Source organism: Rhineura floridana, chromosome 1 (genome assembly GCF_030035675.1).
Source record: "Rhineura floridana isolate rRhiFlo1 chromosome 1, rRhiFlo1.hap2, whole genome shotgun sequence".
In the NCBI taxonomy this organism is placed as follows: Eukaryota; Metazoa; Chordata; class Lepidosauria; order Squamata; family Rhineuridae; genus Rhineura; species Rhineura floridana.
Genome location: NC_084480.1, coordinates 293,408,421 through 293,433,761, shown reverse-complemented (window position 1 = coordinate 293,433,761; position 25,341 = coordinate 293,408,421). Strand labels below are relative to the sequence as shown.

The following is a 25,341-nucleotide window of genomic DNA, read 5'->3' as shown; positions in this document are numbered from 1 at the left end:
ATTAGCTGTAGCAGAGTGCAAGTTCTCAGTATGTTCTCATAGTGGTCCAATAGCATACAAAAGCTTGCTGTTCTTCTTAAAGCTACCTCGATAATCAACCCCTAAGCATGAAATAATACCGGAATATAGGGGAGAACTAGATGCTGTCTGACACCAACCATGAAACCTGAAATGATTACTAGCCTAATCTCGAAGGACATTGGGGGTCTCGAAATAGGAACTCTGCAGCTTGCTGGAGAAGGGGGCTATTTGCCTGTTCTCTGTTGTGCTGCAGCACCACTCCTGCACATGGCCAGACCACCAGCATAATCTGATAACACAAAGAGCCAATAGTGATCCTGCTGGCCATATAAAGCTGCCACCTCCAATTCTCTTGTCCCTCTGGGAAACCAGTATTTCAGCTATGGGCTGAGCTGCTCTCAGGTCATCCATCCCCATTTCCCTTCAGATCACCCAGCCCTGATAGCAACTAATAACAAATTGTTAAGTTATGTTTCAGAATGTCTAGTGTAACTGCAGTAGGCAGTGATTATATGATTTCTGCCTTGTCCATTTTTATTTAAAAAAAATCCTTTTCTGGTACTAAGATAATTTTGCTTGAAATAGGAATTTAACACGTTTGTATAGTTAGGGTATTATATCTGTACATAGTACAGCTTGCCCGTGTACAAACCAAGCACTTGCTATTTTCCCAGATGAAAGAATAACAATATGTTTTCTGTGAACAGTTGTGTACAAAAGCAGAGGCATCCAAATTGTCAAGCACATAACTTGAATTTTATCTTTATATGTGTCTTAATAAATAAAATATATCGCCTGTCATTGAAAATTCCAGGGCGGTTTACAACAGTGTCCATAAAAAAAATCCACAGTAGAAAAATGTTAAAAGCTAGATGATTACAGTAGCTAATGATTATTTATTAAGACATTTATATGAAAAGAAAGCAAATTACCTCTTTTCTCTGCCTGTTCCCCCATGCTCAAAAGCCATTAGATGCACTGGTGCTTACTGGTAATGGAGCTAAGTTGATGGCATCTCATGACCCTTCTGCAAAACCTATGCTCTCCGTTGATCATGGGGCTTCAGAAAACCAGAGTCTGTTCATCACTCTGTAATCTGTTTTTTTCAGACTGTGTATTACCCACTCACTTATTAAGACAGTGGAAATGATCTAGCTGCTGAAACAAATGTCAGATTCATAGGCACCAGAATCATTTTCACCAGACATGAAACCTAAGTAAAAATAGTAGAAAAATCATATGCTTGAAATGAAAATGATATCCTTTCAGCAAGTTTAAAATTCAAAATCTTCAGGTAATTATACACCCCGTTTCAATAAACCTGGATGGATGCCTTGGAAACGTGAGGGCTGTGTGTGCCTCATCTGTATTTTTCAAAAGGTATTTCTAAAACTGAGGCTGGAACCAAAACCAGCAGCCCTGTGTCATCTCTGTTCTCTCCCCTCTGTGATGTGTTCCTGTCCCAGCTTTGCGTTTCTGTTTGATAGGAGCATAGGAAGCTGCCTTATACTGAGTCAGATCATTGATCCATCGAGCTCAGTATTGTATACACTGACTGGCAGTAGGTTTCAGACAGAAGACTCTCCCTGTCCTACCTGGAGATGCTGGGGATTGGACCTGGGACCTTCTGCATGCAAAGCAGATGCTCTTCCACTGAGCTATGGCCCTGCATGATTTGGAGCATGTGTTGTGCATTCAGAAAGCATGACCCAGTAGCATTCATGAATCATTCTCTCCTCAGATATTATTCAACGAAGACTTTGGGAGCCCCTTTGTTATTGTCCACAGCATTTCCTTTCTGCAGTCGGATGCCCATGCAGTAGGTGTACTACTACTGCGAGTAGAAAAAGATGAATTGGATATGCAAGGCAGTGGCTTCCATGTTTCCTTGGAGTGGGTTACAATTATGAAAACTGGTAAGGAAAGTAAGTATTTTACTTGGTGTGGCCTTCCTTGTGTGTGGAAAAAGAGACTCATGCACTGTAGCTTTAAATGGTTATACGTTTAGGATGTCTGCATTCCAATGGTTGTGGTAGCTGGAAAGAATTTTGTCATATTTCGATAGTTGAATGAAGGATATGAATCTGGATATGCAGAAATGGAATTATTTCTTGTTGGGGGCTGGCTGGAATCATAATACAAAAATAACAGAGGAAGGCAGCAAACCTAAGCATATTGCAGCTTAAGTTACATTTAAATCGGTGGGACTGACTTCTGAATAAACACTGTTTTGATTTAAGTCGGATGCCTTGGACATAGGGCTGCTGTGTGCTCCTCATCAGTATTTCCCATCTAGTACTCCCAAGAGTGCAACCAGTGTGTATATGCAAACATACAACCTTTATGGGGCTGGAAAAAGATGTTTGTGCAGGAGTGCTATCAAAACAGCAGCCTTGCAACTTCTCTCTCTCCTGAAAACATCATCATCTGCTAATAGCAACTCAATTGTCTGAGTGCCAGTCCTTATGTAGCCAAAGAAGCACCGTCTGTGCACAAGAGGGGATATGAGCAGGTTTGGAGGGATCCCATCTTTTGCAAAAAATGCAAGAGAATCTTTAGAGGGGAAATCCCCATTATTTTGAAGATACTTTCAGGCTGCCTTTTAGGGCCCAGCACTCTTCGCTTCCAACACATGTGGGGGAGGGGGTGGCTGGGGAGAGACCTTGCAAAACAGCCTAGTGAGGACTGAGCCTTCTCAGAAGGCACCGAATGCAAACTTACTGGAGCGGAAAGTAATCTAATAGAGGATATATGGAAGGGGAGCGGATTGAATGGATAATCCTGAACAGGAGCATTCCACATGACAACATATTGTCTTGCCAAGCATGTGATTGGATGTTACCATGGTGCTTTCCCCATCACTCTTTCACTTTGTTGACTGTCCCTTGCTGGGGTAGGGGTGGTTCCAGAATGATGATATTGCTCTTTCCTGCTGGTGCCCCACCCTTCCTTCAGAAGTATTTTTCACTGCAGTACCTGCTCTTCCATACAGATAGCTCCTGTGCACCCCACATGAAGACTAAATAAAGGAAGATCAAGGCAACATTAAATTTCTGTGTACTTCTCTGTGTCCACCACCGGCTAGAACAGAGACTCCATGTTACCTCGGGAGTTATCTTTTAGAATAGCTTACCTGCTGATGCAAACCACCTTATAGAAAAAAAATAATGTGACCTTTATTTATATTCCTGTGTTCACTAGTTCTGCTGCTTTCTGACTTTTTGCAAATGTTCTGCAGCAATTATTGGCATCTAATTTTATACATTTCCTTAGGTCTTCCAGACACAAGTGCTGGTTCCTTTAAAAATGCTACTGAGTCTGATTTTTAATTACAAAAACACAAAGAGCAAATGTAGAAGGGAAAAGGCTGGCAAATAGCCAGAAGACTAAATAAAATTCTTCTCTTTGGGGGCAACAAAAGGAATGTTTAATGTTATCAACCAGGATATTTAATTTGTCTGTGCTTCATATGAGTAAAAAGAGAATCCTGGCTTGCTGAAAAGTACTGTGTTTGTATGTTTTTGAAGGAGAAAACTGTTCTTGTAATACTCCTTTATTGGGGAGTTTTCTCTGTTTCCTTGAATAAGCTTATTTTTCAATTAAACTTCTAATTTTCATAGCTTGAAATGAAAATATCTTAGTGGGGATGCCTCAGAGGACGTGGAAGGTGGGGAAAAGAGGCTTATGACACAATTCCACATAGCTTCCAGTCAGAATAAAATGGAAGGAACTCAGCTTACGGGAACAATAAAGAAATGGCCTCAGTAAATTCTCTAAACTTGCAACAGATTTAATTGTCTTTGGAGAGAATGAAGTAATGAGAGCAGAACCAAGTGTGTGTGGAAAGCCTTAGAATGAATCCTGATGGAATGGGGTCAGAAGTAGATTCTGGAGACCATTTACACTGAAGCAGGCCTACAGTAAACAGCATTATGCCAGAAGACTTACAGAATTAATCTTGGAGATGCACGTTGTGTGTGTTTTGAGTTTTTTGCCAGTTTATGTTCTGTGACACACTATGATCCCGTGATCCTACAGTCAGGTAAAACTAACTTTTTTCAAGCACTGTTTGGTGTTCACTTGCAATCTGTCATACTAGTAATATTAAAATCCTGCTAGATTGAAAAACCTATAGACAGCTGTCTCAGTGATGCTGCATTGACTTTTCTATAATCAAGATCTTCTAGCTAGCAATCTGTTAATTTCTATTAATATTAACCAGCTAGCAAATTGAATGTTTGTCCTTGAAAAACTGGGGGAACCAGCAAATTCTAAGGAATTGTTTTATTTTTCCCCACCTTTTGATCAGGTGATCATGGGTACGAAATCTCTAAGCGTCGAGCTCTTCAGGGAAAGTCAGTTCCTCATTATGCAGCTATAGAGCCGAGTGGTGATGGCCTGATGGTTATTTCTTACAAGCCCTACGCACTTATACAGAATGGTGGGAACAAGCATGTCAAAAGTGAAAAGGAGAAGGTAGAAGAAAACAAAAAAGGTAACCTTTCATTCCTGACAATAAGTTAAAGACCACTAGCTTAAGATTTATTATTGCTTTATAGATTTCTATCCTACCCTTCAGGGTATATCTATCTTCACAAAGGAGGCTAACATATGCAATTGCAAAATATGACAACAAATTTAAGGACAAAAATTCCAAATGATTGAACTAAGATGGTAGCAGAAAACAAATAACAATTAAAAATAAGAACAGCTAATAACACCCAGCGCCATAAAATTTATCCTAATGGAGACCAGATTTTTTTTTACTTAAAGGATCTCCTGAATACCAGCAATGAAGATGTAATGCATATCTTCCTAGAGAGGGTATTCCAGCTTCAGTGTAGAAAATATGTTTGCAGTTGTGCAACCCCGGAAAATTAAAACATAGCTCTTGAATTATATTTTCCCTGGCCATCAAAAACATCTTATACTGCAACCAGAATCTGAACAGCTTTCGTATCACCAAAGTCTTTCACAGATGAGAGGCAGCCATTTGGAACTCCTTGCATGCCTTTGCAAGAGGGATGATGGTAGTAGTTAGTGGTTGTGATGTGTGCATCCCTATCCGCCAGTCTTGCAAATATAATGGGCAGCATCAATAAGGTTTTATATGCCACGATCTGCATTTAATAAACCTGCAAGGCTATAGAAAGCCACTTCAAATGACTAATGTAGTGTGTTCCTGTTTTTTGTGTGTGTGAGAGAGAGAGACCATCGGGTAAAAGTATTCTTCAGAGGATAAAAAAGATTTTATGGTAGCAGACATTATAAATGATGGTGGAGTTTGTAGAAAGCAAACCAACGCCAAAGTCTTAGCATCCAGGGAGAACAATGAATCCTGGTTTTAGACGAAAGGAATGAAACAGTAATAGATAGAGTAGTTTTTGCTTTTTCTTTCTAGGCAATATGGTGCCAAACTGGGATTTCTCATGTAACATCAACCTTGTGTAAAGGGGAAACGTTAAGTTCAAATGGGGAACTCCTTAGTGCAGCTGAACCCAGTAGGGCTCATTGTCAGCACCAATCAGCCCCCTTGGCCACATTAGGGATTTCCAAAAGCACGGCCCTGGAGTTGATATTTGTGTTAAAAATTTAATATGTCATACCTTCAATACAATTGTTAAATGTAAGTGGTATGATTTTAAACATATCTGTCGAAATCAGCTTGTCAGGTCTCTAAATTAACCAACATATGGCTTGTTTATTTAAAAGGCTGAATAGAGCTTGATGGAAACTAGCTGAGGATGTGGCAGACTAATAAGTACATGCCTCAAGACAAAAAGAGATAACCTGCAGGAGTTAGGAAAATTGTTGCTTTCCCTCTCCCCTTGCACAGCATTCCACATAATTGACTCTATGAAGCAATGTTGACTTCTGAAACCATAGGGAACAGTTGGGATGCTGGGTTGGTAGCATTACAGGATACTCTTAGTGTAGTGTTTTTGTTTTACATCTCCTCTAACTTCTGCTTTGTTCTTATACAAATTTTTCATGTTGAGGTAGAAAGATTTGTATACAGCTTAATGAAAGAGCAGCTGCATGGCTAACTCAGCAATGGTCCTCATTTTTGACTACATCGAATCTAAAGCATGAAGTTGTAGTATTATTATTATCATTACTATTTATTGGATTTGTTAGTCACTTGTTACTTGAAGGTCTTCAAGAGACTTACAACATCGTTAAAAACAAAGGTAAATAATACCATACCATAAAAACAAAATAATAAAACAACCACCACTCCCATACAGCCACAGAAAGCTTTAGTGGCACATAAATGCAAACAGCACCATCTCATTCTATCAGATGCCCTGGGGAAAAGATGTGTCTTTACCTGGTGCCGAAAAGATGTCAATGAAGGTGCCAGGCAGACCTCACTGGGGAGCATATTTCACAGATGGGAGCCACAACTGGAAAGGCCCTGTCCCTTGTCACCACTCTTCAAGCCTTCCTCACATTGTAGCACGCACTGCAATGCATTTGCAGCCTCAAATGCTTCAGAGGGCTTTCATCTTTAGCTTGTTGAGATACGGACTGCATGCCACAGTGCTTTTTTTGCCTGGCGAGCGAACGCACGCCAGGAGGCAGGCAAGCCAGTGTGCGCAGCATCAGGAGGTGGGGCTAAGTGTGGCCCCACTCGCTCACTGATACAGTGTATAAGTGATATTTCTGGAAGGGGCTTCTGTTTCTTCCAGGTAGCAGTTGTCATCAGGGACATACCTGATTAGGAGAATTTTCTCCGTGTAGGAATATACTGTGTTCTAACACAGTGGTGGTTGTGCAAGATCCAGACAGTGGTTTGTAGCCAAGAACTACTCTAAGTTCTACTCAGAATAGACACATTTAAATTAATTAACCTGTTAGTTATGTCATTATCATCAGTGGGTCTATTCTGAGTAGGACTAGCATTTGATACAGATCTACAGGTTACTTCATATATTGTAGATGGCAACCAAAACATTTTTTGCCCTAGCAGGGCTTTAGTTTTAAACAAAACAGCACATTCCTAGCACCGAGATTGCAAATTGCTTCTGTGAGCAGGGTACTGTTTTCTTTTGCTTAGATAGTGTTTAGTGCCCAGTACACTTACAAGCACTAGATTGTGGTTGCTGAGTAATAGCTGTTTGAACTGCTTTGTTGAATGTGATTGCGATATTGGCACTTATCTGTTAGTGCTACTGATCACTATGTCACTAGTGGCCATTAACACTTTTGCCTTGTTATCTGAACCATTTTTATAAAGATACCTTCATGTGTGACATCCAATTTGTGTAATTCTTCTCCCTCTAAAAGGGAAGGGTGACACCTTGAAAACTGGACTTTTGCATAAAGGAACTATGACAGTACCAATTATTATCTGCTTGGTTGAGGTGGGAGCTTTATGTCTAACATGTAAATCCTGCTGCTGTCCATGTAGCATCTAGTACAACATAATGGTGTCCTGATGTGCATTTCCATTTTTTGAGCATCCTCCTCAAATTGTTCTGTTTATTTATTTATTACATTTATATCCCACCTTTCCTCTAAGGAGCTCAAGGTGGTGGGATACATAGTTTTTGTTGAGCCCTCACCTGCCACCACTCTGTCCGTAACAGATGGGGGGCACGTTATTATTACCCAACACACTCTTATAGCAGTGGTGCTACTAGGGACTCTGCTTTACCCTCGGCCCTTGCTATGAACAACCAGATTTCAGGCAAGTCTCATACCCCCTGCCCACGGGTATATCTTTGTGCCTTTTTAAAGGTTACAGCTATGGGCTGCTCCCTAAACCTGCTACTTCTACTCTGAGGTAAACTCCACTGCCACCATTGATGGTGTATGAAAACCTTTGTTTATGTTTAACCAGCCTTATGCTCTGTTTGATAGCTGACCAAGAACCAGGTGTGTTTGAAAGGTAAACAGATTTTATTAAAGAAAAAAATAAATAAACAAGATTAACTCAGTTCTTAAGCATGTGGTTTTAGTTAGCTGTCCTTTCCTTCAAGAATAATAAGCTTAATAAGTTCCTCAATTAGAACTAGTAATAACACCTGTTTCTCTACCCCTCTATAAGCCAACCTTCCAACCCCCTATCTCACTTTCCCTGTCTAATTGTCAGTCAAGCCCTCAAATCTAAACATTCCACTCTCAGACACTCAGCCAATCACCATACAGCACACACCAAAATTCCATTCATTCCCTGCTCCCAGCACTCATCACTTGCTGTAACTATCTTAGTATAAACAACTTATATTTTCTATGATACAAAAACAGAAAACATTAACAATACGTGGAACATTACAGTTTTCCCCTCATTTTAATCTCACAGTAGTCCTGTCAGGTAGGTTAGGCTGAGATAATGACTGGTCCAGGATCACCCAGTGAAATTCATGGCTGAATGGGGATTTGAACCCTACTCTTCCAGATCCTAGTCCAGCTCTCTAACCACTGCACCACACTGGCTGTCCTATAGGTGTTCTTAGGGTTGCAGTTAGTAACCCATTATGCATTTCCTTTTTGTGCTTCAATTTGCAGAACCCCTCTACTACTGGCAACAGACTGAAGATGATGTGACAGTCACATTTCACCTGCAAGAAGACTTTGCCAAAGACGACATCCATGTACACTTTTCTCCAGGTCGTCTCATTGTGGCCCTGAAAGATCCCTTCATTCCTGTATTAGAAGGAAACCTTTTTTCATTGATTGATCACGAAAGTTCCACATGGGTAATTAAAGAAAATAATAGGTACTTGTTGCAGTTCTACATCGTCTGATCTAGTGTTATGCCTGCATAGCTGATGGTTCATATGTGATACTGTTGAGCTGGGACTGAGGAGAGCTGGAGTCTGACAACATCTGGACATCTGGAGGGATACTAGTTAGTCACCCCAAAGATAAAAGGTCGCCAAAAGAAGGCAAACATCAATTCACAAGGGGGGGGGGAGAGGCCATACGTGCTCCTGTCATGAAGACAGCAGCACCTTCCAGATGCAGAAACACATCTTGGATTTGAGTGTTGTATATGTCTACAGGTTATCATACTTTGGACACATAATGAGAAGACGTGATTCATTAGAAAAGATAATAATACTGGGAAAAACAGAAGGGAGTAGAAAAAGAGGAAGACCAAACGAGATGGATTGATTTCATAAAGAAAGCCACAGACCTGAACTTACAGATCTGAACAGGGTGGTTCATGACAGATGCTCTTGGAGGTCGCTGATTAATAGGGTCGCCATAAGTCGTAGTCGACTTGGAGGCACATAACAACAACAAAATAAATGGCCATGTTGCACATTTTGAGTGATTAAAACCTTTTCCTAAAGCGTTTTCATTCATTCCAAAAGAGAAAATATTTCATAAGTTTTTTTTACATTTTCCTGAAAATCTTTACTCTTTTGATTTTATTTTTATTTTATTTTATTAACAAAAGATTTTTGAAAAAAAATGTTTGTTTTCTTTCTGCTTTTTCCCCCCCCTTGGGCCTTCAAACCTCTGCTAAGATGATAGATTCCACCACCACAAACTCACACAGAAATCTATACTTCCATTCTTGCTTTCAAAATGTGAATATTTAGCACCAGCTTGCTAGGCACTGTGTAGAATACAGAAGATCAGAATACATTTGGAGAGGCATGGGGAAAATGGCAAGTAGCAAGATGGGATGGGGAAAGAGTTCAATTTTTGATTATGTGTATTCCATTGAGTAGTTTCAGATGGACTCCATGAGATGTCTGTGGATAATCCAACCTCATTTCCATTTCCTATAAAACAAGTGTGCGAGCCCAAGAAAGTGTCTTAACAGTGCAGTCCTATGCATATATACTTGGCAGTAAATTCTGTTGAATTCAGTGGGGCTTACTCCTGGGTAAGTGGGGTTAGGACTGCAGCCTTAGCCAAGCTTTATAATGTTAGAGTAGTCTTCATGGCAACACACACTGATGTACAGGTCCACGAAGTTGTGTACATAAGTAGTTCAATAGCAGCTGGACATTAATGAAACTTGTTCAGTTATTTAATGGGAACAAGCATTGAACAATGTCTCTCATTAGGCCTGTTGTAGTATTGGATTTCTTTGAGAGGTTTTAATTTATTTTAATGAAAGCAGCACTGTTTTCATACTAGTGATATGAACTATGGACTGAAAATCAAAGTGCTTTAGTTCATCTTGGCACAGAAAATTTAGAGACATACTGTTACTTCAGATGAAAGTTCTGAAAATCTATCCACTAGGAGATGAGCACACACAAAGAGATTTTTGTTGTTGTTTTAACAGGCTTAAACTTCTGCTTGGGAACAAGTTTAATTTACTTTTAATAAGCAAAACCTAGTAAATGAGCTATATAGGCCAAATTTAATTTCCATTTCAAAATATGATCTATAAGGAGAGAGGGGAGTAGATTGTAGCAGTTGGAAAGCCAACAGGAAGGTGCAGAAATTCTTCCCTTGCTATCATTCCAGTTATATGGAAGTTATTTTGCCAATTTGTTCCTTATTTTATCCATATAAGACATTTCATCCCTTGCAGAGACATATTTCATGTATTCATACCTAGCCATGCTTGAATAGGCTCAGTGAATTCAATAGTACCTGGGTTAGTTATGATTAACTTTTGGCATTGATTTTAGTAGGTCTACTTTAAACATAACTAAATCTGGGCCATTCCCAAATCTGCTCTGCAGTTTTTGGGGGAAACCCAGAACAAATTTGGGAGGGGTAAGAGGGGGAGATTGTTCCGTTGCACAAGGTGAAATTGCTTAGTGCTACATTAAATACAATCCACAGTTGTCATTTAGCTGTCACGGCTATTAAAGCCACTTAACTAGCAGGTCACTTAACAAATATCTTGTAGTTGTGTTCCACATCAATACAGGATACAGTTTTTTTTAGCATTGTTAAAGTGTAAGGTGGCTTTCATGGTCTCATTCCCATTTTATAAACATTGATCTAGATCCAAATGGCCTTGAGTGCATGCAGTAAGCTTTCAGAGTTCACCGCTCTGCTTACTGCTGACTTTTTGCTATTCAGAGCCCCTTTAGGAGTGGCCTTTGATTCTAGATGAGGAGCTAAAGTTGACAAAAAGAAATGGGGCAGTCCCCACTATGCGCATCCACGCATCTGCAAGCATGTCCACAGGCCTATGTCAATTCCAGGAACATAATACAGGCTGAGAGCTGGTACATCTTCCACAGTCTTGAGTGTGGCTGAGCAAGTATTTTAACCCAAAATTTCCCAGATTAAACATTCTGACTAGGTACTGCTTGAGACTTACAATTATACAATACAATTATATATAGCCATTTAGTCATGCATTTTGTAACAGCCTAAGCATTTAAAATTAATAGTTCTTTTTCTTAATTGTTTTGACACTGAAATAGCCTCTCTATTCATAGCACATGTTGGTCATGTAAGTGCAAGCTCCTTCAGTTAAATCACTTGTTGAAAGTAATAGGATTGTTTCAACGTTGCTAATATCCCCGTTTTCCCTCCAGATGTCACTGTTTTGGGTTAATTTGGTTAGCTTTTGTTTTCACCAAGCCAATTAAGACAGTTTTGACAACAAATGTGTTTTAAGTTTTTACTCCGACTTAAGGGTTTGAAAACGAATGTGTGGTAAGACTACATCTGGCACTCTAATTTTAGAAACGGAGATAAGTGGAGACTGATCTAATCTTCCAAATTCCTTATTTTATTGCATCTTGAAGCTTTTGAAAATATTGATTTTACTTATCACTCTTCTGTCTTCCGCCCCTACCTTCTACTAGGCAATAAAATTTATTTCTGAATGTTAACAGATATTTCTGTTTAGAAGAGGGAGAAATGGAAGGGGCATAGCTCAGAGGTAGAGCACATGCAGTAGGTCCCAGATTCAATCCCTGGCATCTCTTAAGTAGGGTAAGGAATGACCTTTCCCTGAAACCCTGGAGAGCCATTGCCGCTCACTGTACACCAGAGGTAGAGAATATTTTTCAGCCCAAGGGCTGCATTCCCACATGGATAATGTTCTGGGGGCCACACACCACCAGCAGGAAGGGCCAAGCCCACATAACGCACAGGCTTGACTCCCATCACACTCACACACACCATTCACACAATACAGCTGCTGCCTATGGAGGAAAAGATCACTCTCTTCCATCATGTTCAACGTGTTTGGCTTCCATACCACACTCTTGAGAAAGGGGCTTCCTTTTCTCAAGGCACAGTATGGAAATTCAGCAAACTGCCAGTTCCTCCAAGAGCAGTTTACAGTACAGTCCACAGAGAGAGTGAAAGAGAGCTCAGCTGAGCAACAGGAACCAGAGCTGCAGAGGGGTGCGGCCAAGGAATGGGAAGAAAAGCCAGTGGAGTCGATGGGGAGACCCCCTCCACTAAATCTACCCTGCAGGCCAAGGGTTTCCCATGCCTGCTGTAGGCAATACTGAACTAGATGGACCAATGATCTCACTTGATACTCACTTGGTATAAGGCAGCTTCTTGTGTTCCTAGGACTGGGAATTACTGGTCCAAAAACTTATGCTGAATTAGGACAGATTCTCTACATGTAAATGCTCCTAGCAAACCAGCCAGTGTAACAGAAATACACTTTTTTATGTTGGTCGTGTGTGTATCATATCTTAAGTTTCTCCAGTCCCTTTATCGGGTGAGAATGCTAATCCACATAAGCAATGACAGTTGGATTTTCTTACTCTGCAAATGTATTAGCAATCGATTACAAAAGAAGTTGTAAGAAGCAGAAATGCCAGGAATGTTGGGTAGCAGAGACCACATCACAGTGTGCCTTGGCATTCCAGCCCAGCTTAACTTTGAGAACAGCGTGATTATCCAAATGGCCTTGAGTGAATTAGAGATGGAAACAAAGTATATTTCTAAAGCATATCTGCATCAGGCCATGCTCAGTGATAACTATCCTCTGCATGTTCTTTTGGAAGTAAGTCCCATTTAAAATCAGTGGCGGTTTCCAAATAAACATGGTTATGATCAGGATACATGTTCCATTTAGAACTTAGGAGGTTAAAAGTGGATATTTTATTACTCATATTGCAGTAGTTAAGAGTTCAGGCTTGGATGCTAACATCTGTTCTGCACAAACAGAGCTTTCCTGCCACTTCCTTCCCTCTGTAGTCTCAATACCACCACCACCCAAAATCCAGAAGACTGTGGAGTTGAATAAGATTTGGTACGACACTCTTCCTATGTACACGTAACCCTCCAGAACAGTTTAGGATGTGGGACGTGGAGGTGCAGGTGCAGTAGGAATAACAATAGCAGCAAAAATCAGACACCTCCCTTGCACGCACAGATGTGCCTCTTGCAGAAGAGCATCTTAGCATCCAAATGACTTTTTTTTGCAGGTTTTAAAAATATAATTATAGCAGTGTTATATATAGTTTGACACTGTAGGCATGTTAATTAGTATTATCCTTTTTCCAACAGCCTCCTAGAGCAGGTAACACGCTGTACTCAAATCTTTATTAAATAAAATTTAGTCCCCTTATGGCAGTGACTTCTTTTAAAAATATAAGTTACATACTATCTAAATGTGACAGTTAAACTGTATACTCTCATAGTGAAGACTGAGGGGACAGGAGTTCTGAACTTCTGGCCAATATAGCAATGGTTTATCTGCTTTTCCAAGTTGAACAAGCTCTATATAAAGGCCAGTTTGACACTTGAACCTGAAATAAATCTTAGCACTCAGACTCTCAGAACTTTTAGGAGCTAACTTACTCAACCTGGAAGGCAAGAAATGCTGCCACCTTAGAGTCTGTAAGTCTTAAGACAGGGTTGATAAAATGTTACAATGAAATAATACTTTCAGATATGCACAGGGGGATCACATGATTGTAAGTGCTTCAACATCAGAATCTTCTTTCATATATTTTGCAAACAAAGCAAGATGGGCCATTTATATCTATGGGCATTAACTTAATTTGCATGATCTTCACTTTAAAAAAGAAAAGAGAATGAAACTGGGTTCATTCATCTCTGTATACAATATCTCTGGAACAAAATACCTTGTACATTGGATGTATTTGTGTATGTATTCAGGAAATTAGATACTGCCCTTCACCACATGGTCACTGATTGGGTTACAACATATCAGAATGCATACAGTGAGAGAGAACCAAAGTACATAGATTTTAATTAAAAACTCATATTACAAATTCAGATTTAAAGCTTGCAGACTTTACCTACTGAAGCAGAGCTAACCATCCGCATGACATCTGGAGGCGGACCCATTACTTTGCCAGTACAGTTAAAGCACTATGTTTGAGGATGGATGTTGCCAAAGACCATCTTCAATGATGGGTCAACTACTAGCGTCCTCTGGCCCCACTATGTTAGCGATCTGGATGTTTTCTGTGTGCATATTTGATATGAGTTTACATATTATATTTTAAAATTTATGTATACTCTTATGAAAGGCAGATGTGGTATACTGGTTCTTTAAGATAAAATATAGGAAATGTTTGCCAGGATGAGTGAAAGTATTTAACTATCCAAGTTGTATATGCTTGGTAGTCCTGCTCTGGGAATGCATGCTTTGTTTTTCTGTGTGTGGATTCATATTAATAAACATTAGCACTTATGGAAGACTTGGGCTGCTTCCACACTGCACTTTATTCCGTTATTCTGATGATTTCTTACCTGATAATTTGTGCATTATATTTGATCTTTCATATGATGTACCAGCTAGCTCCAGAATTCTAGTGGAATGTAGTGCAAGTTTAGTGCAAATTTCCATGATAAATGGTACAAGAAGTAATCTGTTAGCAAGGCTGGGAACTGGGAAGATTGTGGGTTTGACCAGTTTTTCGCTAGCTACAGCCACTCACATGACAGATATCCCAGCATGTAGTGTGTTCCTGCCCTTTAGTCGCATGGGTTGTGTTTTTTGTTTTTTTGCCTGATAAAAATTGTACTGGTATTCCAGCAGCACCGCAGATAGCAGCAGCATTTCCTACACACACACCTGTATTGATACAACAAAAATAATTTTAAAAGTTAGATCAGAATCGGAGAGGGCTTGCATGGTGACAGGATGAGATCTTAGATCTCCTACACAGTGGGAAACAGTGTGCACGTGTATAATGAGTGATGGACGAAAGCAAGCTGTGTGAAAGACAGTTGCATGAAATGCCGGTATGTCAGCTGAAAAAAACTTCCTTAACACAACAGATACTGCAGTGTGAAAGGGATTCTAGAAATTGGGACACAAGTACTACCTTTTTAATCCGTTAAACTAACACAATCAGCCCCATGTGTGAAAGCAGCCCTGGATGTCTTGAGGCTTGTCTAACTCTGGTTTTGGGAACCTTTGGCTCTCCAGATATTGTTGAACTACAACTCCCATCAGCACCAGGAAGCATGGCCAGGGATGATGGGAATTGTAGCTCAGCAATATCTGGAAGGCTAAATGTTCCTCACACCTTGTCAAACAGTATGCCTAAGTATCAGATATTATACCGCCTTTCGAAATGTTGCCTTCTTAACATGGCTTACATTAATAACAAATATTCATTTAGAAACAAACACATACAGTTGAAATCGCAACCCATTTAAATATGCTTAATACAATAAAATTCAATAAAACACCAACAGAAAAACTAGCAGCAGCCTATATCAGAAAATATTTTTTTACAAGCCAACAAAAACCAATAAGTTAGTCACAATAGCTTAGTTCAATCTCTGTGTTTGGCAGCATGTCTAAATAGTAGTTATTGGAGGCAAACCACAAAGGAAGGCTATTGATTTGCAGCCTATTAGGTTCCTCTGGCTGGAAAACAAGATGCCTCGCTTGGTAGTTTGTCTTCTGTTTTCATGTTGCGTAATTAATTTAGAGTGAAGGAACAAGCAGTAAGGAACTGGAAAAGTTTAGAATAGGGAGGATCTGAAGGCATTAGACGTGGGGGCAATTTGACAGCAGAAGTTCTAGGTGGATAACTCAGGTTTAAAGAAGCAATTTGATGATCTGTGTTGATTATTTTTAGGTATCTGTGCATGTGGCTTATTAATTTTTCATCTTGCTTTCATAATTGATTCATAATTGCTCTAGAATATCTAAGTAGTAGTACCAATCATGCCACCACTGTCCTTTACCCATTCAAAATATTTTTTCTCAATACAACTTTCACTGGATAGTTAATGCAATATGTAGAAGAACTAGCTTCACTCCTGTGAGAGTCCTATAACTTTTTAAATAATGAGTATGAGGAAGGAAAGAATGAGTGGCTTATCTAAAGTATGAATTTACTTACAATGCAGAGTGGCTCAATAATGATTAACTTGTGATTAAGTGCCAAAATGAAGTATTAATTCTCTGGCACTAAACAAGTTACTTTCCTACGAATTCCACTGGATGAATTTATCATGTAGAATTGGCATACATAGAGAGAGGCATGCTCTCTAAGTGGAAAATTTGTTTTATTTATACTGCTCCTACTCTTTGTTGAATGCAATCTAGAGGGAATGTTTTTCCAGATTAAAAAATTAAAAGGCCACTTGAAGTGTTGAGGCCTGGATTTCAGCAAATTTGTCGAGGTCCAAGGCACTTCAAATATATTGCATTCTGATAGAAGGGGATTTAATATCAAATTAACCTATATATACAGTTGGGAAAGAGATCTACAAATATTGCTGGAAGTTGAAGATTGGAATAAAATGGGGAGAGCTATTTAACTCTTTATGTGTCAATATAAAAGCTTTCATACAAAATCCTATGTAGATAGCACATGATCCCCTATCACAGGGGTGGGGAACCTTTTCTGACCAGTGGGCCAGATTCTTATCTCCCCCATCCCCAGAGAGCCAAATTTGGCAGATGGGTGGAGCCACCTACCTGTCAATCACCTGGTACCATAGTGACATCAGGTGATATTGCACTTTGAAGCAATGACTGTCAGGACTTCAAAGTGTGGGGCTGTTTGAAAGCCCTTTTGCAAACAGTCCCATGCTGCTCTTTTAAACCTCCAGTTTTTGCAGGTTTTAAAGAACAGCGCGAAGCTGTCTGCAGAAAGGCTTTCAAACAGCTCATGCTGCTCTTTATGCCTTTATGGGCTGGAGGTTCACCACCCCTTTCCTACTAGAACAGTGTTTCCTCAAGCCAAGTGCTATGGCATCTTGAGAACAAGGTCATTTTACTATGGAATTAACTTACGAATGGCAAGGCCATCTTGCACACATTAATTCCAAATTCTAAAATGTAGATTGGGAACCTTGTGCAATCAGTGCAAGATTCCTCTGCTTGATTTCAAGCGAATCCCCCTTTCCGTTGTAGCCCACAATGTTTACTAAGTGGACTCTGGTGAGGCTTTTTTGTTGGGAGGTGGAGGAGTACAGGGGGTTGTGCAGGAGGGACAGACAGGGAAAGATCCATTGGATAAGCTGCCTTCTGCTCATCCAATGCAGGCTACTAACAGAAATTTATAATTTTGTACCATGTATCTAATTTACCAATATTCATCTCTTTGTCTCTTCCCAGTTTGGAGATTTTCCTGATTAAGAAGGAAATGGGACCATTATGGACAGAGCTGATCATTGGTGACTCTCAGGGGGAATATGTCATGGATCCAACCAAGAGTGCCGCAATAGCTGAACGTCTGATGCATCTTACCTCTGATGAAATGGTAAAGTGATGAAAAAAGAAACCGCTTTCAGACCGCTTTATTACTCTCTTAGAGTAATAAAATATATCAAGTCACAGCACAATCTTTACATACTACAAAGTAAACCCCATTGAAGAGCGTTGGATAAGTCAATGTATCTTACTCCCTAGCACGCAGGTGGAGAACCATGCGGACAGCATGCAGCTCTACATGGGTACCCCTGCCCACGGCTGAATTTCTCTTCCTGAAGGCGGAGAGGACTGCTGTTGCAATGGGGTGGTAGTGGGAGGTACACAGGAAGAGTTATCCCTATGTGCCTTCTCTCCATTGCAGTCACACTTGCCTTAGACCTCTAAACAGTTGTTTGGTGGGTTGGGAGGAGAGCTTCTCTCTTCCTGCTGGGTGGGTAGGGGTTTGCCCTTCTTCAATCCAGCTCTGTGTGTTTGTGTGTGTGTGTGTGTGTGTGTGAGAGAGAGAGAGAGAGAGAGAGAGAGAGAGACAGAGAGAATGTGAACGTGTGTGCCAGTGCATGCTGTGGTCACATCACTGGCCTGTGAGCATCCATCCATTGCAGTGTTACCCTTTACACATCAAGCAAAACAGGGTAAGAGCTAGAGAAGATGACAAAGATAAGTTGCTAAAAACAGCAAATGCTGCATTGAGTTCCTATTCCTGTCTTTTATGGAAGATGTGTTGATGTCATTGCTGTCTTTACTGCCCCAACCTCTGGTAGCGGATGATGATAATGCAGAGTGCTGGTGGGAACCCTTACAGCAGCCTTGTCCAACCTTTGGGCCACAGATGTTGCTGGACTGCAACTCCCATCAGCCCCAGCCAGCATGGCCAGTGGTCAGGAATTATGGGAACTGTAGTCCAGCAACATCTGTGACCCAAAGGTTGGACAAAGCTGCCTTACAGCATGCATTTGCCTAACTATATATTATAGGCAGAGCAGGGGAAGCTTTCTGTTTTCAGCAGCATTTAGTTCTACCCACAGTCACTTGGTAAAGAGAGGTTCAGTTTTGCCTGTGTCTGCATTGGTGACAGCATGAGTATCTTTTGAGTAGAGCACTAGTTTTAAGGTGTGTTTAAGTCTGAACAGCCTGCACTGATTTCCCTATTGAAAGACTCATGTGCGGGCAGGTGGATGAGTATAACACGGCTCTACAGATACCTTGATGAGACTGCTTTCTTCTCTGATTTCTTTACTCCCTTTTAAAAAGGCAGTTTAAGACATGCTGTGCTGACACTGTGATGAGAACAGTGTCCCATGGCACCTTTTAAAGACTAACAAATGTCTTGTGATGTTAACACTGTGGGCTAAAGCTCTTTTCAACAGCTTCAGGAAATACTAAGATAACATGCCTTCCAATATTCCACAGATGATTCCTGTCAGAGATCCTTATTTTTGTTCACTGCTTTATGCTTCCTTTGTCTCTTGATCCAGGGAGATAACAGAAAATAAGTTTATGTATGAAACTGAGTGGAGGAAATACATCAAGAATGTAACTTTGTTTGTAGTTTATTTAAACCTGAAAAACTAACACCCAAATTTTCAAGTTTATGACTACTAATGCAGGATGCAATTTCCTCTTCACTCATAGGTGTACATATAAAGAGGGGTGCAGATGTGTTTTCCTGGCGGGATGTGGCAGGACGTGGCAGAGGAGGAAGCAAGAGAATAGGGCCCCCCCGGGCCGAACGATACAGTGGAGGCCTCTGCAACAGCCTCTCTGAGCAGGGCCAGACCACGAAGAAGGGACAGGAAGAGGAGACACCACACCGTGGGGAAGAGGCAGGCTGGGGCAAGTGAAAAATCTGCTTAATTCTGACCATGGGGGCTTGGAATTAAGCACCTACCTCAGCCTGCCTCTTGCCCCAGACTGTGATTCCTCGTCTTTGATGGTCTGGCACTACTGAGGAGGCTGTTGCTGCAGCCTCTGTTCTGTTGTTTGGCCCAGAGGGGTCCTCCTCTCCTACCTCCTTCTCTGTGGGGGTGAGGGGGTGGCAGAGCTGTGCCGCTGGTGAATCCACAATATGTATGTGTGAGAGAAAGAGAAAAGGGGCTGTGAGGGGCATGGCTACCTGAGGGGGCATGACATGAAGGGACCCTGCATTTCTAAATTTGCCACTACACCACTGTGTGTTAGTATTTCATTTGTATGCCTTTTATCTTTTTTGTATACCACTTCAAGATTTTGGGATGATAAGCTGTCTGCAAATTTTTTTAATAATAATAAATTTCATTTAATTCAGAAGAATGCAAACTGTTGCACCTACAAAAGTTTCCCAGGTAAAGAAAATATCTTACCTATATTATATTTTAAACAATTGAAAAGTTGGCCTACTTCATTCACAAATCAAATGCACAGTGTGAAAAACACCTCATTAGATTGCACAAAGCAATCTTTTTGTACCATCAGTAAGGGAGTAATTAGCAAAGCCATTAAGAAGGGTTTTTTTTCTTAAAATACATTTCCACATAATTATATCTCTTAAGTAGCAGCAGTTATCATACTGGTGAAATCAGTATGAGCCTTGATTTCATTACAAATAGACTGATTAAGAATTAAGTGTTTAAAACTTGGTCTAACTGGCTGAAACAAACAAACCATAGTTTTCCCCATCAAAGGTGCAATCTCTGCAGAGCATTGACAAATACAAACTATCAATACACAAAAAATAAGAGTGGGAAAAAAGGAACAAATAAGTAGATTTCACACTGTTATCTTCAGGCTTTGAAATCTCAGTCCCACCAAATGAAACATGAAATGGAATTGGATAAAAACCGTACGTGGTGTGGAAAAAATGTTATCTGAGGATGATTTGTACCTAAAACTTTCCTTAGAACTATTACTGTTTTAACAACTTACCTGGCAGTCTTGTCCAAGATTTAAAGAAGAGAGAATAGCAACTAATCCTAAATAATCCTAGAAATATTTAAATTCCCTACTGAAACACAATGTGCCAGCCTGTTAATAGGAATAAATTTCACAGGATTTTTTTTTAAGAACAGAAACAGATTTAAAATGGTTTAATTGTTGAGAATGGTATAACATTGCCCTACAATAAGTACTTTGTCACTTAAAATGGGATTAATAGTGAAATCAAATTAAAAATGAATTACACATTTTATTTCAGCTTGTACTTCGCATGCTACAGCTGTAGAACTGGACACAATAATGAGACCTGTAAAGTACCATCAAACTGTTAAAATGTGAAATGTCAGATCTATGCTTTTGTTCAGCCATTTAACTCATATTGAATTTGTTTCCTTCAGTGTTTCCCCACCACCACAAAAAATCCCAAATCTTATCTATAAATTTGTGTAAGGTCATGAAAGGTTTTGCTACAATCCTATTCAAGTTTGTTCTGGAGAAAGTCCTAATGAACCTTGTGTGACCTCCTCCTGAGCAACCATGCTTTGGATGGGCTTGCGCAACCCTCTGCACATAAAGAATCATTAACATGTTACCATGAGAAAATCCAGAGAAAGTTAGGCACGAGTGACCAAGGCAATGTTGCAACACAACACCTCTATCTGGAAGGTGTCAGTGCTAGTGTGCTAGTGGCGTATTGCTAGCGTGTGCCAGCCCTGTGCCCAGTAAGAATAGAACCAGCCGAAAAATATCCACACACAGACCGTTACTTGTTAAGAGTCTTTACTGACAGGATTTTCCAACAGATACATACACGATTGCTTTCCTAGCTCTCCTAACACCGAACACCCCCACACCTTGTAGTTTCACTTTCAAGGCTTCATAGCTGTTCTGTTTCATGCCAGCTGCAGCCTCTGCTGTGTGCTGACCTTGGGCACTCTCTGCACAGTGTTAACCCTTTACTATGTCTTTCTGGAAAACCAGACACATAGACTCCTCAGCAGCCTACAGAATTCAGGTGTTCATAACTCACATTACAATCAATAGGAGTTAAATGCTGCTCACTGCATTCAGGTCACTCAGATCACCTTCATTTTCAGTCCTAACTTTCATAAGCATTCCTGTGTTTCTCTGGATTCCACAAAATGAATTGTTCCCAGCTCAGATTTTAATTGCATATTTTTGTTAGGTTGGATGGCAGCATATTATTTAGTCAGCCATCTTATTGCTTTAAGAAGCTGTGCAGTTCCATATATCATGATGCTTTATTTCGTGTTTTAATATAATGGTAGAACGATCAAATTCTCTTCCTTACCTTAGTTATGAAAGATTCTCTCATCCCAGTTCTAAAGAAGCCTGTGATGATGGACATCCACTATAATGACAATCCTTAACAGCAAGAGCAAATGCAGCTTTCAGACTTACATGTTCAGTCATGGTGCAAAAATAATACTTAAACATGGTTTAAACTAATCATCCCAAGGATACTATGAAGATACAGCTTAGCTCAGCCTTCACCAACGTGGTGCTCTCCAGATGTTTTGGACAACAATTCCAATTAGCCCCAGCCAGTAGGTGGTCGCAATGGCTGGTTTTTCTTATCAAACTAAGCCCTTCCCTAGAAGGGCACATATAAGGTGAACCTGCCACATCTGCTTGCCAACTTGCAAGTATATAAGCTGGAGAGTTGGGGAAGCTTGTTTAAGCATGGTTTGTGCACATTTTGAGGAAATTAATGGGCTCTTACCACATTGCACTTACTCATACAACATTTAGCCACTTGCATCAGAGGGTATTACTACTTCAATATTTATTTCCTCTGATGTTCCATAAGCTTCCATGGGATTACACCCCTGTCAATGAGTAAACTACTGTCAGTAAATGTTAATGTGCATGTTAGAATTTAACTTTTAATCAAGTCATGTTTTGTTTTCAACGCAACCTGCTATTTTCCTTTGCTAGTCTTTTCTTTAAAAAAATATTTGATAATCTTTCCTAAAGAATCAGTCATTCAAAATTTCACAGATATTATTATTGAAAGCATGTTTCAGCTCTCTCAATTTAAGTATCTCATATTAATTTGTTACCCTTTGGAAGAGTTGGAGTGTGGTTGAAATCTGTTACTGATCCTTCGCATCCTTGCACCATTTGAAAAGCAAAACTAAAAAAAAACACCTAACTTTTGATTTTCATATCTTTGATCTTTCACTTCTGTGAGCCACAGAAATTTAGACATGGAAAATTCCTGGTCTTGTAAATTAAAAGCAACAAATCTAGGATGAGTGTTTTCTGAACTGCTGCACAGCCTGGCATTATATCTCAGCAGAGCCCCTGCATCCCAGTATCTTGTCTAGCACATTAAAGCAATGAGGAAAATAGTATAGTGTTGCCTTTCCTAAGCACGTCTTCTAGATTATACTCGCAGCTTTTGCTTTAGTTTTCTAGTATGAGAATCTCCTCTGGCCAAGTGTCTGTCCTTTTTGAGAAAAATGTGTTTCCATTTGGGAGCAATTGAGAGTTGCTCAGGAAGCCATACTCTTCCAATAAATGCCAGTTACCCAGTAAGGCCACGTCCTCCGCACACAGTTAAACCACTATTATACCACTTTAAACAGTTATGTCTTCCCTTAAAGGAACTGTATTTTGTTAAGGGTCCTAAGAGTTCCTTCACAGAGCTACAATTCCCAGAGATTCCTCAGAAGAGGGATTGATTTTTTTCCCTTAAAACACTCTGATTTGTAACTCTGCGAGGGAAATATCAGCCTTCTAGCAACTCTCAGCACCCTTAACAAGCTTCAGTTCCCAGGATTTGTTGGAAGAAGCCATGACTGTTTAAAGTGGTACAATAGTGCTTTAAATGTATGTTGCGGATGTGGCCTAAGTATATCTCCTGTTTTGTTTCTTTGTATTTGTTTAGAATATTTATATCCTGCTTTATAGCCCCAAGAGGCTCTCCAAAGCTGCTCACCAAAAAATCTCTAAATCACACTCAGCTGGAGTACACAAACAGAAATTGTATAGTGTCCATGTGGTGCATGGATACTTTTCCTTCTGGCCCTCCTGTGTTGAAAGATGAAGATGAACATTCCTGGGTTGCTTATCTGACACTTTGAATTATTCAAACAAGGGTAGCATGGCAACTGGGAAGTTGTAAACAACCACGGGGCACTACTTCTTGTTCATCGGTTGGTTCATGAACAAAAACACAGTGTTGGGTTGTCTTGTGACCCTTTTTTCTCAACTTCCAAAGTGAGTATGTTGCTGGAGCATATACATGTCAACCCCACTTAAATACAAAATCAGCATACACAAGCTGATTGTAGTTATATTGCGTATTCTTTTAACAGAACATTGATTTGACCTCTTTGCCTGCAGTGTTTAGTGTGTAACTCATTTACATTGCACAATATTTGTACTCCTGTACACAAATTGCTTTATCTTATTTGTCCTCACATCAAGCCTGTGAGTGTGGTGTTCCTGTCTTACAGATGGGCAGCTAAAACAAAGCTTATATTTTGGGCAACTCATTGCAAATAATTTCATGATGGGTCAGGTGCTGGAATCCAGTCTTATACGTACAAGGCTAAAACTTCATCCAGTGGAACACACTAATTGTCAAATTAATCCATGCTTAGCTATGAGATTTTATTTATTAAAGAATGTCTAGGCCATCCAAATAAAAGCACAATAATGATGGTAAAGCCAATGTTCATAACAGTGGGTTGGCTCCAGACCTGTCTGCTGTTTCACAAATAAAATGCCTCCTTCTGTTTGCAGAAGTGAGTTGGACCCAGTGATGGCTCCTGTTTCGTGAACTGAACGCTCCCAGGGCAGAAGGTGGGCAGTGGAGAATTTGCGAATCTCCCCTCCCCCCCCCGCGGAGCCCCCTGTCCCATCTGCTGTTTCAGTGGGTCGCCCAACCCTCCGGAGCATATTCTTTCAGGGTCATAGGAGGCTGTAGGCAAGAGGGGGAATCAGCAGAAATGGTCTTCCAACTTGTAGAAGCTTCTGCTCCATGCAACTCTGGATCCAAACCAATGTCTGTTATCAAGTGTTAGTTTGCATATGTTGCCACACATTGCACACTCAGGCTCTATCTAAATTGCAATCTTATATTGGGTTTATGCTACTTAAGTGTCCCAGCTTCCACTAAAGAATCCAAGGGATTGTAGTTTAAGTGCTATTTATTATCCATTAGAGATCCATAACCCCACTTCTCCGGACAGATTCTTTAGGAAGAACAATCTGGATATGTCACCAAAATGTTAATTTAGTACTATCAATGAAACCAACTTAATCAACTGATAGGTTCCGCCATCTCAGCTGATTAATGTTTGCATTGGAGCAATCCATAACATACTTTAGATCATTATTCCTCCCTATTTTTCTGCTTGACTTCTTGCTTTTGTTGTTGTCCCCAATCTTGATTTATTGTTTTGTTTGTTCTGGCAGCTCAGCATCCCACAGTGGCACTTGCAGATTACTTCTTGGGCAATATAACTGCTTGTTGAGGATACCAGTTGCTGGAGACTGCAGGAGGGGAGGGTGCTCTTGCACTCAGTTCCTGTTTGTTGTGAGCTTCACATAGGAATCTGATTGGCCACTGTGAGAACAGGGTGCTAGATTAAACTAACCATTATCCTGATCCAGCAGGCTCTTTTTATGTTCTTACGCAACCACCAGTGGTCACTGCAGGATCCTCCTCTGTTGTCATATCCTGTGGCTGTATTTGCCAGTACTTACTCCTTTATTTTATGTCCGCCTGTATGGCTGTTGTGATGAATGCAACTGAACACAGGGAAGGGGGCGTTCTTCAATTCATGAACTGGCTGCATGAATATCAGGGTCTCCTGTTT

The 25,341-nt window shown here is 40.2% G+C and overlaps 1 protein-coding gene across 2 annotated transcripts in view; it reads left to right on the top strand.

Moving 5' to 3' along the window:
- NUDCD1 (NudC domain containing 1) overlaps positions 1–25,341 on the top strand; it is a 75,901-nt gene that overhangs the window by 24,767 nt on the left and 25,793 nt on the right. The window contains exons 4-7 of one of the 2 annotated variants that reach the window (XM_061605173.1): positions 1,763–1,946; positions 4,331–4,516; positions 8,536–8,746; positions 17,483–17,627. In XM_061605173.1, the coding sequence (XP_061461157.1) occupies positions 1,763–1,946; positions 4,331–4,516; positions 8,536–8,746; positions 17,483–17,627 (726 nt within the window). The remainder of the gene's footprint in view (positions 1–1,762; positions 1,947–4,330; positions 4,517–8,535; positions 8,747–17,482; positions 17,628–25,341) is intronic. The other variant, XM_061605183.1, reaches the window with a different exon arrangement.